The sequence below is a fragment of the Panthera uncia genome (assembly GCF_023721935.1).
Source record: "Panthera uncia isolate 11264 chromosome A1 unlocalized genomic scaffold, Puncia_PCG_1.0 HiC_scaffold_16, whole genome shotgun sequence".
NCBI classification, from domain to species: Eukaryota; Metazoa; Chordata; class Mammalia; order Carnivora; family Felidae; genus Panthera; species Panthera uncia.
Window position 1 is genome coordinate 79,523,428 of NW_026057576.1, and position 16,684 is coordinate 79,540,111.

The 16,684-nt window shown below is 58.4% G+C and overlaps 2 protein-coding genes across 2 annotated transcripts in view; one reads left to right on the forward strand and one right to left on the reverse strand.

Moving 5' to 3' along the window:
* Positions 1 to 6,181, forward strand: part of TMEM255B (transmembrane protein 255B) — a 41,387-nt gene extending 35,206 nt beyond the window's left edge. Inside the window, exons 8-9 of the mRNA XM_049647284.1 lie at positions 596 to 739; positions 5,141 to 6,181. Of these exons, the coding sequence (XP_049503241.1) occupies positions 596 to 739; positions 5,141 to 5,275 (279 nt within the window). The 3' untranslated portion in view covers positions 5,276 to 6,181. The remainder of the gene's footprint in view (positions 1 to 595; positions 740 to 5,140) is intronic.
* Positions 6,182 to 12,521: 6,340 nt separating this feature from the next.
* The window catches only part of GAS6 (growth arrest specific 6), a 33,089-nt gene continuing 28,926 nt past the window's right edge, over positions 12,522 to 16,684 (reverse strand). Inside the window, exons 13-15 of the mRNA XM_049647285.1 lie at positions 15,818 to 15,990; positions 14,019 to 14,247; positions 12,522 to 12,987 (exon numbers count right to left, since the gene is read on the reverse strand). Coding sequence (XP_049503242.1) covers positions 12,833 to 12,987; positions 14,019 to 14,247; positions 15,818 to 15,990 — 557 coding nt within the window. The 3' untranslated portion in view covers positions 12,522 to 12,832. The remainder of the gene's footprint in view (positions 12,988 to 14,018; positions 14,248 to 15,817; positions 15,991 to 16,684) is intronic.

Genomic DNA, 16,684 nt, shown 5'->3' on the forward strand with positions numbered 1-16,684 from the left:
TCTGTCCTGGTGGGAGGGATGCACCTCAGGTCCGGGACCCCTTGAGCCTCCCTCTGGGGAGGGGTCTCTCCCACGGCCCCCCGCCTTGGGGCCACAGGTGGATGGCCCAAGTCCTGTTTTCTTCTGGAGAGTTGGAGCCATCTGGGTGAGCTAACAAGAGCAGGTCCCTGAGGGGCTGGGATGCTCTGGTGTTATTTGCACATCTCTGGAAATCCCCACGACCATGCGGTCTAACCCTGTGCTGTGCTGCCTGGGGAGCACATGTGGGGGGTCAGCCCTCTGTCGCCGCAGCTGGGCGGAGACTCCCGGGACACGAGGCCCCTGGAGAGGAGAAGCCAGCATTTTCCTTGCCTTTTCAAATAGAAGCCAAAGAGATCCTGGCCTCATCTGGCATCTTGGTGGGAACTTGGGACAAATAGAAAGGAAAAATAACCCCTACTTTTAGGTGTTTAGTTTTGATCTGAGGGCATGGTCTCTCACTTGCAGGTGTCAGATGGGGATGGTTTGTGGATGGGGCTCTGCAGGCTTGAAGCCAGGGGCGCCCGCCTTCCGGAGGGCTGCTGACACGTCTCCATTCTCTCCATTCTTTCGGCAGGTCCCTCTGTCCCAGCTGGCCTATGGCCTCTCCGCTGCACCCCAGATCCTCTGCAACCCTGCCCAGCAGGTCCTGGCCTACACGGGCTTCTGCCCACCATCCGCACCCCTCCCCACCTGCTCATCCTACCCTCTGCCTCTGCAGGTAGGCTCAGTATCTCCTGGAGGAAGCCTGTGTGCTCACATCGTGGGCAGTGGTCATCCAGGACAGCTGTGGTCAGATGAGACATGAATGGGGGCTCAGGTTGAGGGAAGATGGGGGCCCACAGCCTTCCCTGCCCCCAGTTTAGTAACAGGGTGGTGAAGCCAGCCTGGACTGGTGAGAGGGCTGGGAACGATGTGAGGGGGGCATGGTGGACAACTCCAACTGTCCTCGCCCTTCCTGACGTTTTGAGCTCCTTTGCTCCTTGTGGCCCTGGTGACCCAGCCTTTAGTGTTGCCCGGGCTGTGAGCCTTTTCTGAGCCAGGCCCGGGTCCTGCAGAAGTTCCCACCACATCCTAGCCAGCCGCGGGGGCCTGTGAGTGCTTATTTAGGGGGAGCCGTAAGCCTTGCCCCCAGCCATACCTCACCCCCAGAAGTGGCCACCTCATAGGGCAAACCCAGCAGGACACGTGGGCCTTGGGGCTGTGTGGTGGGGGCGAGCCCTTGTCCCTGGATGGGTGCTCCCCTGGGGCTCCAGTCGTGGCTTTGTTGGGGAGCCCACGTGCCTGCCAGCTGGCCGCCCTGGGGCACAGAGGCCTCACCAGTCTGCCAGCATGAGCAGGTGGGCGTGGGTGCGGGGGGGCTCTCTGGAGCCCAGGACGTGGGGTGCATCACGCAGAGGAAGGGCTGTCTGGGGGCAAACTGAGTGGTGTTCGGGCCTCCTGGTCCAGCAGGGTGGGCCCCTGTTCCACGTGCCTTGACCATGAGGCTGGTGGCTGTGCTCTCTGGGAGTGGGTGTGTGTAGCCTTTGAATCCCGAAGGGGACCCGACCCAGCAGTACCCCCAAAGCCCAGCCCCCTCTGGTCTCTGCAGGGACATGCCATGTGGCACCCCCTCCCTCCCAGGAAGCATCGGCCGGGTCCTGAGTGACGCCAGGCCCTGGTCCTATGGGGACACTAGGGTGCTCGCTGCTGCGTCCATGTGAGGCCCTCCTCGAGGGGTCCAGAGCGTCTTCTCCACATCTGTGACACAGGGAGGGATGAGATCAGGGCTCAGGAAACGACAGTGTTTGCCCACAACCCTATAGTGCTCACCCCCAAGGACAGGCACCACCCTGAGGCACCGGACACCACCTTCCCAGATGCCCAGGTGGCCACGCGTGGCAGCATTATCTTCCCAGGAGTATCGCCCACATCTGCCCTTGGGTATCCCCTCTGGTCCCCGCCATGGTAAGGACCACGTGGCCTTGGCTGTGGCCTGTGTCCTAAAGGCTCTGCTCTGGCTCCCCATCCCCTTAGTCTGCCAAACCCAGAGCGTGAGACCCACAGCTGTAGGGAAGCTGGACCCGTGGGCGCTGGGCCCCTTTGGTGACCAACCACAGTGCCGTGTCACCCACCCGAGTGTAGGCAGGACTGGCCCAGGTGTGGCTCATCTGCTCCAGGGAGGGGAGGCGTGGCCTTGAGCTGTGGTGCATGCTGTAGGGTGGGAGGCGGTCCTGCCAGGGCCCTGGCCCGTGTCCGACGTCTCCCACAAGCTTGGCCCCGGGTGCACCCCAAATGCCAGGCCTGACTTGCCCTGGGGGCCTGCCGGTCTTTGGGGCAGGCAGATGTGGGGGGCCCTTGCCGAGTCTGTGTCCTGACCTCAGGCCCCGGGGCGGGTGTCCTGCTCTTACAGGTTACGGTGCGTCTCCTCAGCAGACGTGCTCCTTGTGGGAGCTGGGCATGGCGGGGGCCTTCCACGTGTGGCAGTGGCCTTCCACGTGTGGCAGTGGCCTTCCACGTGTTGGCTTTATTCCTGTGCCACATTCCACCCCCAGTCACCTTCAGGGCCTCTGGCTTGTCACGAACACAGATGCTCTCTCTTTGCCCCGGGGGGCTTGGGTCCCCCCCTGCCTCTCCAGCCTCCGTCTGCAGCGTGTGCGGGGGCATAATTACATATGTGCCCACGCCGAGATCTGGGGAGATGACCGGTCAGGGGCCTCCAGGTGTCCCCCGGGGAGAGAAGCAGAGCCAAAGCGGTCTCGTGACCAATGGAGAGGGAAACGGGGTGCTCCAAGTGCCGTCATTGGCAGCAAAGTACACCCCACGCAGTAGCAGGGAGCAGACGGTGGTCAGGACCAGCGGTAGTCAGGGCTGTTTGGAGCCATTCGTCAAAAGGAAGACCTTCAAGGGACCCTACCTCCCTGCTCCCCAGGTTGCCTGGCCAGGACATGCAGGACGGCTCATCTGCTTCCCTGATGGGGCTGCCTGTGTGGACAGAGCTGTCCCAGTGGGGCCCTGTCTGCCAGTGGTCTTCCTCAGGGCTCACAGAAATTTCCTTGGTGATCTGTAGTGGTTTAGTCTGTGGTTCACGGTGGTTTAGTCTGTGGTCTGTGTTTACTCCGTTGGTGGTGGTTTTCTCTGTGGTCTGTGGTGCTTTAGTCTGTGGTTCATGGTGGTTTAGTCTGTGGCCTGTGGTCCTTTTGTCTGTGGTCTGTGGTGCTTTATTCTGTCCTCTGTGGTGGTTTATTCCATGGTCTGTGGTGGTTTAGTCTGTGGTTCATGATGGTTTAGTCCGTGGTGGTTTAGTATGTGCTCTGTGGTGGTTTATTTCATGGTCTATGGTGGTTTAGTCTGTGGTCTATGGTGGTTTAGTCTGTGGTTCATGATGGTTTAGTCTGTGGTGGTTTAGTCTGTGCTCTGTGGTGGTTTATTCCATGGTCTATGGTGGTTTAGTCTGTGGTTCATGGTGGTTTAGTCTGTGGTTCATGGTGGTTTAGTCTGTGGTCTGTGGTGGTTTAGTCTGTGGTCTGTGGTGGTTTAGTCTGTGGCCTGTGATGGGTTAGTTTGTGGCTCGTGGTGATTTACTCTGTGGTCTCTGAGCTGCTCATTTCCAGTGGAGGGCAAGTGGATATAGGCATGGGAGAGACTGGGAGCTACCAGCAGAATACAGGGAATGTTCTCTAGAAGTTTGCTTTGTCCCCCCACAGTCAGAAGGGAGAAACAGGGGTGGGCAGGTCCCCGACCATTGGATTCTGAAGCCCATGCTGTCGACTCTGAGCAGGGTGGTATTCCTGGGTTCAGCTATGGCCTGTGAGGGCATTCTTCTTCCAGAATCCTGAGATCCCAGGGCCCCTGGGGAAGGGGAGCCACAGTCCAGGAGGCTGGCCTCTCAAGAGCCCCCGGCACTGGTGGGTGGGGAGTAGAGGGGCCGCAGCAGGGCCAGGAGATCAGGGCTCTTACACACCCTGGGTATTTCATAGAGGGGACTTCTAGCTTTATTTATTTACATATTGGTTTTAAGTAGACACTCATTTTCTTTTGTTTTTAAGGTTTATTTATTTTGAGAAAGAGAGAGAAAGTGAGAGGGGCAGATAGAGAGGGAAAGAGAGCGAATCTCAAGCAGGCTCCACTCTGTCACATGGAGCCCAGTGCGGGGCTGGAACTCACAAACTGTGAGATAATGACTTGAGCCAAAACCAAGAGTCGGACACTTAACCTCCTGAGCACCCCCCCAGGTGCCCCTTAAGAAGGCATTTCTAACCATTAGAACTCAAGGGGGAAAATTTAAGAGTTTTGTTGGTAGGTGGAGAAAAACTGGAAATTTTATTGATTTAAAATATGCGCCATACCCAACATTTTTGTTCTCAGAATGACTTTTACTTGAGTCTGTGTGTTAGTGGGGGTTCCTCAGGGAAACAGAACGGATAGGATTGTGTGCATATACAGATGATACAGATATTGATACACAGAAAGAGGCAGAGAGACAGAGACAGACAGAGACTGAGAGACAGACACAGGCAGAGAGACAGATCCCTGAACGTCCAGGCCAGGACAGATGTAGGCTGCAGACCAGGGGAAAACAGATCTTGCACGTCTGGTCAGTCTGGAGGCAGAGCCCCTCTTCCCAGGGAATTCAGTCTTTCCCTCTTATGAGGGAAATTCAGCCTTCAACCGATTGGACTGATGTAAATGCCAATCACATCTGGAAATACCTTTGTAACAACATCCAGACTGGTGTTTGAGCATCTGTGCACGAAGGCCTGACCAAGTGGACACCTGAAATTAACCATTGGGCTATGATGAAAATGTTGATGTCTTATTTTTTCCTTCAAATACGAAGTGGTGGGGAGCCCAGAGCGCTGCCCACCACCACCCCCCCCGCCCCCCTCCCCAGATGCTCTAGGCAGCATCTTCCTTGGACGTTGCGTGGCCAGGAGCTAGGAATTTGGAAGATGGGCACCCCTGTAGGCGGCTGCAGGCGCAGAGTGTGTGCCCGGGAGGCTCCTGTGGTCCGATCAGGGGGCCTGCATAAGGCGGATGGCCCTGGGTGTGGAAGGACCCCAGGCCCCAGGAAGGCTCTGTGTAGACTGTGTGTGGGGCTGGCCCCTCCGCCGACTGAGGACGCCTTTCTGTTCTGTTACAGCGCTGTGGCCATCTCCCAGCCTCGACTCCCAGGGACCCTCCTCTGTCTGAGGATTTGCAGCCTCCCAACGACCCCCCTCTCTGTGCTCCAGCCCACTTCCTTCCAGGAGAGAAGCCTCCCCCCTACACTCCCTGACACACAGGGGGTAGATTGAAAAATAGGTTTTTGGTTAAAAAAGCAGCCGCTACAAACCCTGCTTCTGTGGCCAACCTCCTAGAGACGTCAGGGGAATGTTCCAGAAGTCCACACCCTCTCTCCCCTCCTGGGTGAATCCATGGGCAGAGAGGCCAGGACCAGTGGTGGGGATGGAACCCCAGGTGACTGAGACCCCCCCAGGCTGCACCTCTGCTCGGCCACCCAGCCCAGAGTGTCAGCCGGACACTAGACAGATCCAGCGTGTCCACCTGGAGCCCCCTTGGTCTGGTCCTCTGTCATCGCTCGCTAAAAAGCTGCTTCCTCACTGTCCTCTTAATGAGTTAGTTATTATTTTGCAAAGGGAATACGGCTCAGCATACCCTGTGTGAGGATCATGTTTCAAGGACATGTGTTGTATGTTCACATGTTTATATGGTGTCCTCAAGAAGTGCATGGTCTCCATGCTCAGAGCTGTGTTCTCTCGGCATTTACTTGCTGGGGATAAAAAGATGCTTTGGCTCAAATTCCAGCACTGCTTGTAAAGTGTGTGTTCGCTGAGGTCTGTGCACGCTCCGTGTCCAAACCCGCCGTCCCACCTGCAGAAAGGCTTGCTATCCCAGGCCACCTGTTTCCTACCCAAGGCATCCGGACTTCCGGCTGCCGCATGTGCGGTCCCCCTTGCCTGCAGGGCAGATGCCTCTAACTCCAGCCTCTGTGTTCCAAGTGACCCCTGGGGTGCGCAGCTCCTGAGGCCCTTCCACAGAACCTGGAGTGAGCTCTGACTTACGGACCAGCACTAGTGACCCAGGCACCTGGTGCTGCTGGTGGGCACACCCCTGGGAAATGACCAAATCCTGGTTGAGTGACAGGCCCGAGTCCTAAAGTACAGTCCTGGGTCACTGGGGAAAAGAGATAAGTCGGGGGGGGGGGGGGGGGTGGGGGGGGCGACAGGGGGGGGGGGGCGAGGGGGAGGGAAGAAAGGAAAAAAGAAGAGGATGGTCTCCGGCCCCCCCTGCTGGCTGCGAACGCAATTCGAACAGACCTTATCCTCAGCCTGGTGCAGAAACGCCTCATCCTGTTGTCTGAGGACACGGAAAGCTTTCTCTGCGGAAGGTGCCACCCGCGTGGCGTGCGGGCGACACGGTGGGCCAGGCCACGGAGCTGGCTGGTTGGCTTGGTTAGAACGGCAGTTTGCTCGGAGCCGACTTTGGCTACTGTGAAGTGAGGCTCCTGCGCCCTGACCGGGTGGTGGCCCCACACAGCCCTGCGCAGACTTCCTCCTGGAGGGGGGAGGCGGTGCCCACCCTCGGGGTTTGCACCCCGGAAACAACAGCTTTGTCCTTCAAAGGAAGTCCTGCTTATTAGTGGCAGGCAGGAAACAGGGCCGCGTCCTGGCCCGCAGGCAGCCTGCGCTGGGGGATCTGAGGAGCAGACACAGAGCGGGGGCCCGGGCACCAAGGCCTGAACCCCAGGCCTCTGTCTGCAGCTGCTGCATCTGGGGCCCCCCTCATCTGCCTGGAGTTTAGGAGCCAGCATGGTCTGGCCAAGTCAGGGGGCCTTGGCAGTCTGAGGGGTTGGACCCACTTGGTGAATTCTCTGCCGTGTGGGTGCCTGCACGGGGAAGAGAGGCTGGCCCCCAGCCCTGCCCCTACTCCCCCCCAGCACCCGCTGGGCCTGGGGCTCCTGCCTCATCAGGACCTGCCCTGCTCGGAGGTCGCAGAGCCACTGGGCGGCCCATGTGGCCTCAGGCCGGTGTCGACTGGAGCCAGGCCGCCAGCTCCAGACGGCGTCCAGGCGCCACGAGACACAGGGACAGCATGCGACCTCTGCGCTCGACCCGGTTAGAGCCACGTGGCTGTGTCACTGGTTCCCAATATTGTTGATGCCAGCATCACCCAAACAGCTTCTATCTGCCCTGTGAGCCCTAAACTGATAAAATCTATCAACTCCGGGGCCAGCGGTCTGGCTCTTGCCCACAGGAATGTCTTCATCCTGGGCCCTGGCCACAAAGAATGTGAACAATTCAACTCCCAGCCTGGTGGTGGCTTCAGGCTGCCCCTCAGTCCCCAGGACAGCGCCTCACCCCTGCACGCTGGATGTGTCCCCACATAACCCCCCCTAGTCATCAGGGTATCTCCTCACCCCTGCACGCTGAATGTATCCCCACGTGACACCCCTCCCCCCACCAGTCCCCAGGACACCTCCTCAACCCTGCACATGCCTGCTGGTGCCTGGCCTGCGGTGCGTTCTTGGTACCATCCCCTGAGAGAACCCACCTCTGCCAAAGTCTTTCCCTTTACGTGGACAGACCCTGGCCAGTCTCTGCCTGAGTGTAGATGCTTCGTGGGACCTGGCCTGGCAGCTCTGATGGGGTGGGTGTTGCTGGGGCCTCTCCCTCAGCCCCTCCCTCTACTGAGCTACCACACTTTCTCAAACACTGACTGCTGTTGGCACTCAGCAGACCCCAGCTGGAGGCTGGGTACAGGGCTCCCTGTTGGTGTGATGGAAACGTTCCGGAACCAGATGGTGGTGATGGCTGCACAGTCTTGTTAATGTATAAAACCCACTGACATGTACATTGTTGAAGGGGCAGTATTATGGCATGTGACTTGTATTTCAGTGAAAAGGGGGCAGAAAATACGGTATCAACCCACGCGAAGCATACAGAGCAGAGCCAGGAGTGTGGCACGTGCCTGGTTCACAAGAACAAAACTCTCATCACCGTGAAGAATGACTCTTGGCTGAGCGGATGCCCTCCGAGCTGCAGGGGAAATGCTCGGCCGAGCTGCCATCTGCCCTACAGAAAGAGGAAAAGGTCTAGGAGCAGAGGCCTCGTTCAAGTCGTGGCTTCCCAGGTGCCCATGTTACATGTGCAGGTGTGTCCTCTTCCCGTGTCCTACCTAAAGCCATTGAATTATGGAATTTAATATACACGAAAGAATGCTTAAAACAAACGTATAAGGTGGTGCTGCTGACACAGAAGGGATGATGAGACGGGCCAGGAGTTCAGGCGCCCCGGAGCCCAGTCGCTCCCTCCTCTGCCCCAGTGCGGGATTTTGTGTGGACATGTTTCCAACTCCTTTGGGTCAATGCCAAGGAGTGTGACTGCTGGACCAGGTGCTAAGAGCGTGTTTGGCTTTGTGAGAAGCCCCTGGACAGTCTGGTGAGGCGGCCGCACCGTTCCGCACTCCCAGCAACACAGAGCAGGGCTCCTCAGGGCGCTGTGTGTGCAGCGGGGTCCTCGGGGTCCTCGTGGGTGTGCGGCAGGGTCTCCCGGTCGTGTCCGTGTGCCGTCCCTGTCCCCGGACAGCGAGGAACACTTCTCATGTGCTCAGCTGTCAGCTGCATGCCTTTCAGGGTGAGTGTCTGTTAGGGTCTTTGACCCATTTTTTAACGAGTTGTTTTATTGTTGAGTTTTGAGAGTTCTTTGTATATTCTGGATCTCAGTCCCTTACCAGATGTGTCTTTTGCAAATACCTTCTTCCCAACTATGCTTGTCTCCTCCTTCTTCTGATGCTGTCTTCTTCAGAAGTCTTTGCTCTGTTAGAGCCCAGCTTGTCCATTGTCTTTCACGGATGGTGCCTTTGGTGCTGTGTCTACGAAGTCATCGCCGTGCCCAGGCCACCCAGGCTGTCTCCTGTGCCCCCATCCGGGGCGCTATACTTTTGCCTTTTCCGTGTAGGTATGTGATCCACTCTGAGTTGTGAAGGTGTAAGGTCTGTGTCTGGATTCATTTCTCGGCACGTGGACGTCCAGATGCTCCCGTGCCATTTGTGGAGGGGACTGTCTATATGTCTATATGGGTTCCTTTGCTCCTTTGTCAAAGACCAGTGACTGTGCTGATGTGGGTCTGTCCATGGGCTCTCTGTTCGCTCCGCTGACCTGTCTGTTCTTTCGGCAGACCCAGCCTGTACTGACCACTGCAGCTTTGCACAGGTTTTGAAGTCAGATAGCCTTGGCCTTCTAACTTGCTTCTTCAAGTTCTTGATTTTTAGTGTAGCTGAAGTTTTACATCTTTTCCTGTTATTGGAGCATTTTGTGTTTTATTTAAGAAATAGTTCTCTACTTCAGGTCATGGTAATACTCTTCTGTCACAAGTCTCAGACCAGTCTGTGTAAATGGCCACAGAGTAAACATTGCTGGTTTAGGGGGCCAGGAGGTGTGTGGCAACCACTTAGAAGTGCCACTGGGGAGCAAAAGCAGGTGTAGACATGTGGCTGTGTTCCAGTGAGCTTTATTAACACAGAGAGAGGGATGGACCACACTGGGCCCACAGGCTGTAGTTTCACATTTCTAAGTGCTTTATAAATTACTTTTAGATTTAAATATATTCTCTACCTTGTGTTATGTGAGATGGAGGTAAAAATTTCCTTTATCTTTAATGCAGTGGTTTCAACAGGGATGATTTTGCACCTGGGGGACATGTGGCAGTGTCTGGGAGGGTTTTGATGGTCATGAGTGCTGTGGCCAGGCCAGGGGGTGCAGCCAGCTCCCAGATGGCAGGGATGCCACTAAATGACCCAGAATAGCCCTGCTCGTAAATAAGACTCCCAATCAATAGTATCCTAAACACACAGAACAAAAAACAAAATTATTGTGGCTCTTCTCATTAAAAGCAAAAAAGCACCTTAGACCATAAATGTGTAGACAGCATAATCCATTCCTCACTCTATCTCCATGGTGCAAAATCAAGTGTGTCCTACCCTCCTCCATGAGGCAGATTCAGGCTCATCCAGCCCCACGTCCACGGCCCACAGTCAGGGTCCCCCCAGCCCCACGTCCACGGCCCACAGTCAGGGTCCTCCAGCCCCGCGTCCACGGACCACAGTCAGGGTCCCCCCAGCCCCACGTCCACGGCCCACAGTCGGGATCCCCCCAGCCCCGCGTCCACGGCCCACTGTCGGGGTCCCCCCAGCCCCGCGTCCACGGCCCACAGTCGAGGTCCCCCCAGCCCCGTGTCCGTGGCGCACAGTCAGAAGGATGGAGCTCCATATGCTGCAGACCCCTCAGCAGCTGGCCCGCCTGGACTGGGCAGAGATGAGGACACCAGTCTGCCGGCACAGCTGGGGAATGCACCCTGCCCTCAGCTCCGTGCTGCTACCTATGGGCTTGTTCTCGGCAGCAGGGGTCCTACTGGTGTAGTCTCAGGAAACACGTTTGTGCCCATGTCTCCCTGGACAGAAGAGGACTCCGTGGTGGTCAGAATCCCCCTGAGCCATGGCCTCGGTTGTGTGTGTGCTCTCAGCTCTGGCTGCCCTGGTCTTCTCAAGAGATTGGGGCTGGCTCGGGAAGCATTCCACAGGAACATTCCAGAGCTGCCTCCACGGTGAGGGAAGCCAGACAGCACCAGGGGAACGGTGCAGCAACAAGCCAATCCGGCCCCAAAGCTGCTTTGGGCTCCCGGGGCCTCATGAGACCAGCTGGTGGGCAGTACAGGGCTCTCCTGGGGGCGACAGGCAGAACTCGTTTTCCACACTGAGAGTTGCTGGTGCTGGGGTCGTCTGGCTTGCAGGGGTGGTGGTGAGGGGGCCTTCCTGCCTGTTGAGCAGGCAGCGTCCAAGCCTTGGTTGTCCTGGTCAATGCCAAACCCCAGGAACTGAACTCTCACCCCCCAGATGGACGGTGTCTCCAAGTCCTGGCCTGACCAGCTCAGCCCCACCCGACCACCTGCCCGTTCCAGAGCCCGCGGATGGGCTTGGGGTCCCCATATGGTGCAAGCTGGCATGCCTGTCCACCCTGGTCACAGACCACAGAGCAGCCCGTGGACACGTGGCCTTCAAGGTCACGGTTCCCCCGCATCCCTTGTTTCCCGTGTGGAAACCTAACTGAAGAGTCTCAGACTAGTTTTTTCAAGTGCTGAGTCAACAGAACTTGTGCCCCGATGCTGCCACTCAGGAAAACAACAGAAAGGACGCAGCCGGGAGGGCAGTGGTGGTTGGGCCAGGGGGTCCCAGGGACACAGTGAATGTGCTGGGACTAGTGGCCACCCTACGTGGCCAGGCCTGCCTGCCAGAGCCTGTGGGCCTTGCCGCGTCCTTGCCCTGGACCTACGGCCTTCTGCAGTTACCTCGAAGGTGAGCTTGGTCCGGGGAGGGGTCCCTGCGGGCAGGTGTCTGTGATGGCCATCAGCTCCCTCACTGAGTCCTGGAGAGCTCTCCAAGGGCAGGCCAGCTGTGGGTGCACAGGGATACTCCCCCCGCCCTCACCAGGGTGCAGTGGGGGGTCACCCGGCTTGCCGATCCAGCAGGGGCTTCTGGCACAGTGCTCAAGGCCATAATGTTTTCTAGAAATCTGGAAAGAGGCCTCTCTGCTTCCAGTGGTGCACAGCTCACTTTGCCTCTCGTGTGAGGATCACTGAGCCCTGCTTCCTCCGACTTCTCTTGCTTCTCTCTGGGTCAGGTGGTGACTTAGACTCATTCGGCACAAGAGACCGTTTGGTGCTCGGCTGATAGAGATTTCAGGGATCACTCTGTCCTGGGGAATGACAGGCTGGGGGACCCTCGGCCGCCATCTGCAGGGCAACATGTAAAAGGAAACCCAGAACCTGCCCCGCAGCCCAGAACATTCTCTGGTGTTTGGTGTTCGAAGAAAAAAAATCTCAGTCTTGAGGAGACTGTCATTGAGCACGACGCCCAGCGGACACTGAAAACGTCCCTGGCACATTCTGCATGAACACCACATGGCCACTGGCCACGGGGCGGGCGCCCTCCGGTGACCATGGCGTTGGGCAGACAGACAAGCTGTAGCCCTAACCTTGGCGCTGCTCTCCGCACCCCCACCCCCTGCCAGGCCTTGGTGACCTTGGTGCGTGCTGGCAGCTCTGGGGCCCCAAGTGTGTTTTCCAGGGGGGGTCTTCCTGGGCTCAGTGGGCTACGGGTCATTGCCTCCACTCCATCTCCTGGTGCCGATTCCAGCAGCCCCACCGCAGAGCAGGGACCTCCCGGAGTAAACAGGGATTCCCTTTACATACAGAGAAAGAAGGAGGCTCAGAGGTGAGTGGGTTTGTCTGGGGGAAAAGCAGCAGGTGCTGGCCAGCCTTGATGCTGGAGGAGTGGCCAGGGCCCCCTGCCTCTGCCTGGGTTGCATCCACGGCACAGAGAACAAGGTGGCAGCTCCCAGAGCCAGGGGCGGTTGAGGGGTGGCGGAGAGGGCACCTGGGGCAGAGGCTGGCACTCGGGACCCTGTGCCGCTGATGCCGGCTGCCAGGCACTAATGGGCAAAGACTGGAGATGGCAGCACAGTTAGAAATGGTTCTGTAGATGTTTTATTTTTCCATGTTTTCAGGCCAGAAAGAAGCATTTGGTAATAAAAATAACAGAATTATTTTCCTGGGTCTGCTCCGGTGAGCGCCAGCCTCCTGCCTCCGGCCTCCCTCTAGGAGGCTTTGGGGGTTGGGGCTGCGGCTTCGGGTCACTAATACTAGTCCCCTCAACTATTTACACATATGTTACAAGGCAAAGAACAGTCTCGGAGAAAGCGGCCTGCAGGGGTGTGGGGTCCGGAGAGGCTGACGTGGGCAGGTGGGTGGGGTCACCGCGGCCTTCTCTTCCTGCTGCTCTAGGGGCTGGCCTGCTCGACGGGGGGGCAGGAGTGTGATGTGATGTCACTGTGCTTGTAGGCGGCCTCGTCCAGGTCCAGCTTCTGCTGGTTGACCTCCAGGGTCATGCAGCCGCGGTAGAAGGCCGTGACTGGCGCTGAGGTCACAGGCACGTCTGGGCCAGTGGGGAAAGAACAAACAGCATCTTAGCAGGCGAGCCACCCGTCCATCTGGAGCCTGGGTGGCCCACCCACCACATCCCCCACCTCGTTGCTGCTCCCAGGCACCCCTGGGCCCCTCTCCATCCTGGCCTTTTGTCCTCAAGGGCACAGATTCCTTTCTGTCCAAAACAGCACCAGCTCGGCCAATGTCCACAGGCACCACTGAACACCCGGCCAGGTCCCCAGGAAGTGCACATGAACAGTCACATCAGTAAATCAGTGTTATCTCCTTCTTGGCCCAAATGAGTCACTCAGGCTGCGGGGTTCCCAGTCCATCATCTTCAAGAGCTTGTTTGTTAAAACTAAATGGAGTGTGTGTTTGGCAGCCAAGGCAGGAATCGTGCGTTCTGCACAAAGGAGAACCTGCACTGGGCTGTGCGGGGGCGCACGTCAGCCTTTCAACCACCTTTCTACCACTTTGCCCCGATCACTTGGCTCACGGCCACGGGCAGTCACGTTCTGCCTGGTCAGGAACGGGTTCCCAGTCTGCAGGAGGTGGCCGTATGCCAGCACCTCCTGGGGCACGGAGGACTCTGTCCCCAGAAGCTGCATGTTAGGACAAGGAGGCGGGTTGGTGGGGGCCTTGGCCAGAGCCTCTGTCTGATGCATGCTCAGGTGGGCGCTCTTGGAGGACACAGGTGCATCATGTTCAGGCTGACACCCGTCCCCACTAAGCATGGTCTCGGACTCAACCCCTGAACTGCCCAGCTGGTGCTGATAAACACAGAGCCATCACAATGCCCGTCAAGAGGTGCACCTGCATTTTTCTCTTCCTCTAAAACAAAAGTTCTTTCTGGACAGAAATGCCCTGGCCCAGTCTAGAGCCAGCACATTGAGGACGGTGAGACAGCTGGTGTTCCCCCCCCTCACCGAGCGCCCCTCCTTCCCCAAGTGCCCCTCCCCCCAGCACCCCTCCCTCCCAGAGCACCCCTTCCCCCCGCCCCCCCAGTGCCCCTTCCCAGGTGTGCAGCCCCAAGAGCCCTACCTGGAAGTCCACCAACAAAGGTGAGCACAGAGCCCTGCAGGTGCCTCTCGAGCACAGCCAGGCTCTCCTGCAGCCCCGCGGCGCTCACTTCGCTCTGGCCCCTGGTGCCGTCCACCTCCAGGGTGGCCTCACCCTTCTGCACAGAGACGGCCACTCGGTGCTCCTGGCCGTCACAGACCTTGATCTCCATCAGGGCCAGGGTGACTCCCTCCACAGCCAGGACGACCAGCTGTGGGGAGACATGCACCTGAGCAGGCCGGCCTCCTGCCCCGTCTCCCATCACTCGAGCCCTGGGGCGGGTGGGTGGGGGCGGGGGGGAGGCAGTGTCCCTGCAGCCTGCACTCTGTGGCCCACTGGTGCGGGAGTCAGTTTCCATGTGTGTAAGATGGGGGCGGGGGGGGGCGCCACACCCTCCAGTCATCCAAGTGGGGGTGCCGCCAGTGCGGCCATGATCTGGAAGTGGGACGTGGCCACTTCCTCGACGTGAAACTGCCACATAGGCCACAACGCAGTGGTGGGAGATGCGGGGCAGTAAGTGCAAGCATCCCAGAAGGCAGCTGGCCCTATGCATATGGGGATGCTCTCACCAGACAGAACAGCCTCCAACAGCTGGGAACAGAAACATGCTCCCACAGCAGGGAACAGAAACACACACTCCAGTAACGGGGAACAGAAACACACTTGGAACGGACATGCTCCAAAAGCAGGGAACAGAAACACACTCTGAAAGCAGGGAACAGAAACACACCCGGAACAGACAGGCTCTGAAAGCAGGGAACAGAAACACACACTCTGGTAATGTGGAACAGAAACACACTCTGACAGCAAGGAACAGAAACACACTTGGAACAGCCACGTTCCAAAATCAGGGAACAGAAACATGCTCTGAAAGCAGGGAACAGAAACACGCTCTGTAATCAGGGAACAGAAACACGCTCTGACAGCAGGGAACAGAAACACATTTGGAACAGACACACTCCGAAAGCGGGGAACAGTAACACGCTCTGGCAACAGGGAACAGAAACATACTTGGAACAGACACGCTCCGAAAGCAGGGAACAGAAACATGCTGTGACAGCACAGTTTGGCCTGGTGTCTCTCATTCTGCACCCCGGACAGTGAGCACTATTGTGTGGGAGCGCCAAGCTGTTTGCAGGCAGGCTGGGGAAGGAGGTCTGGTGTGTGGACTGGTGTTCAGTGGTGGTGGGTCTGGATGTGGTCCTGCTACTGCCTGGTCCTGGGAGCCTAGGGCTGGACCACCTGCGGGGCAGGCTGCCTCGGTGTGCATGCACCCTCCTGGTCAGCCGGGTCCTCATGCTTTGGATAGAGGCAAGAGCATAAAAGCTCCTTCCACAGCCTCTTCGCTGTTCCCTGGGGAAACAGTGGGTCCCACATGGCAAGAGTCAGCGTGGCTGGGTGTGAAGGGTTGGCTGAACCCGGGGCTTGGCCTGCATCCCCCAGAGTTCTGGGCTGGGCCTGCACATCTGAGCTGGCAAGGGAAACTGGAAGCCTGAGTTTGTTAGTGAAGTGGTCACAAGTGTGAGTGACTGATGTACATCGTCCTAAACGGCCAAGTCGGCCGAGTGTCTGGTGGGACGTGGCCCTGCCACACAAGTGCTCCCGGGCCGCGGCCCACACGGCTCTGACCACAGGTTGTGTCAGGTGACCTCGGGTCAACAGCGTCCCCGGCTGTGTGGCTGTTGGACTCGCAAGGGCCGCGTGACGCCAGGGCAGGGCTTCCCGAGGCAGGAGCGGGGGACCCGCCCAGGAGGGGAGGCCTGGGCAGCAGCGAGTGGTACCTGCTTCTTGAGCTTCTTGGTGGAGTGGTAGTCGACCAGGGCCACGGAGAGGGCGACCACGCGGTCGCCGCCCACCAGTGCGAGCAGCACCCCTGTGTCAGTGGCGGGGCGGATCCAAGCCACGACCTCTATTTCCCAGGCTGCCTCTGTGCCGACGGCCGCGGACGTCCGAGCTGCGGTGAGGGCGGCACATCAGAAGGCGATCCGGGTGGGGCAGGACGCGGTGAGTGGGGGTGGCCGCGGAGGGTAGGCGGGGTGACCGCGAGAGGGCCGTCCCCGTGGGGGGCTTCTGACCCGAGCTCTGGGCCCCTGAGGAGCGGCGCCTGCCCCTCCCTGCCTGCTTTCCCCCCCAGGACGGGCCAGAGCATTGCCCGCAACCCCACCGCGCCCGCCTGTGTAACCTCAGGCAGTTTGACAAGGTCGGAGGTGCTTGGAAGACGCTGCACCGAGCGCCATCCCCACAGACCACACAGTTTCGCGTGAGGCGAAGCGTTGCTGCCATTCTACCGCCTCAGCCGAGCGGCTCCTCACTTAGGCGCCTTATGTATACACGGCCTACGTGATGTCGTACGTGTGCTAAGTGTGTGGTGCAGAAACGATGCATGGGGTCCTGAGGCAAGGCATGTCGAATGTCCCCACGTGTCCTGCGTGGACAGTTCCAGAAGACATATTTTGGTAGAAAGGGCTGGACTGTGGTTGTGTGAGGACAAATATCACGCCACATTTCCTCCCTACACTTGAATCATCTGACGACCAGAAGCCCCTTTGCTCCGTGGTTGTAAGCGCCTTTGTCTCAGAAGATCTTCCAAGTCCTGACGAAGGAGCCGGTTCGGGCCTCTGGTGCTGCAGCAGGGGCCATATCCGTTG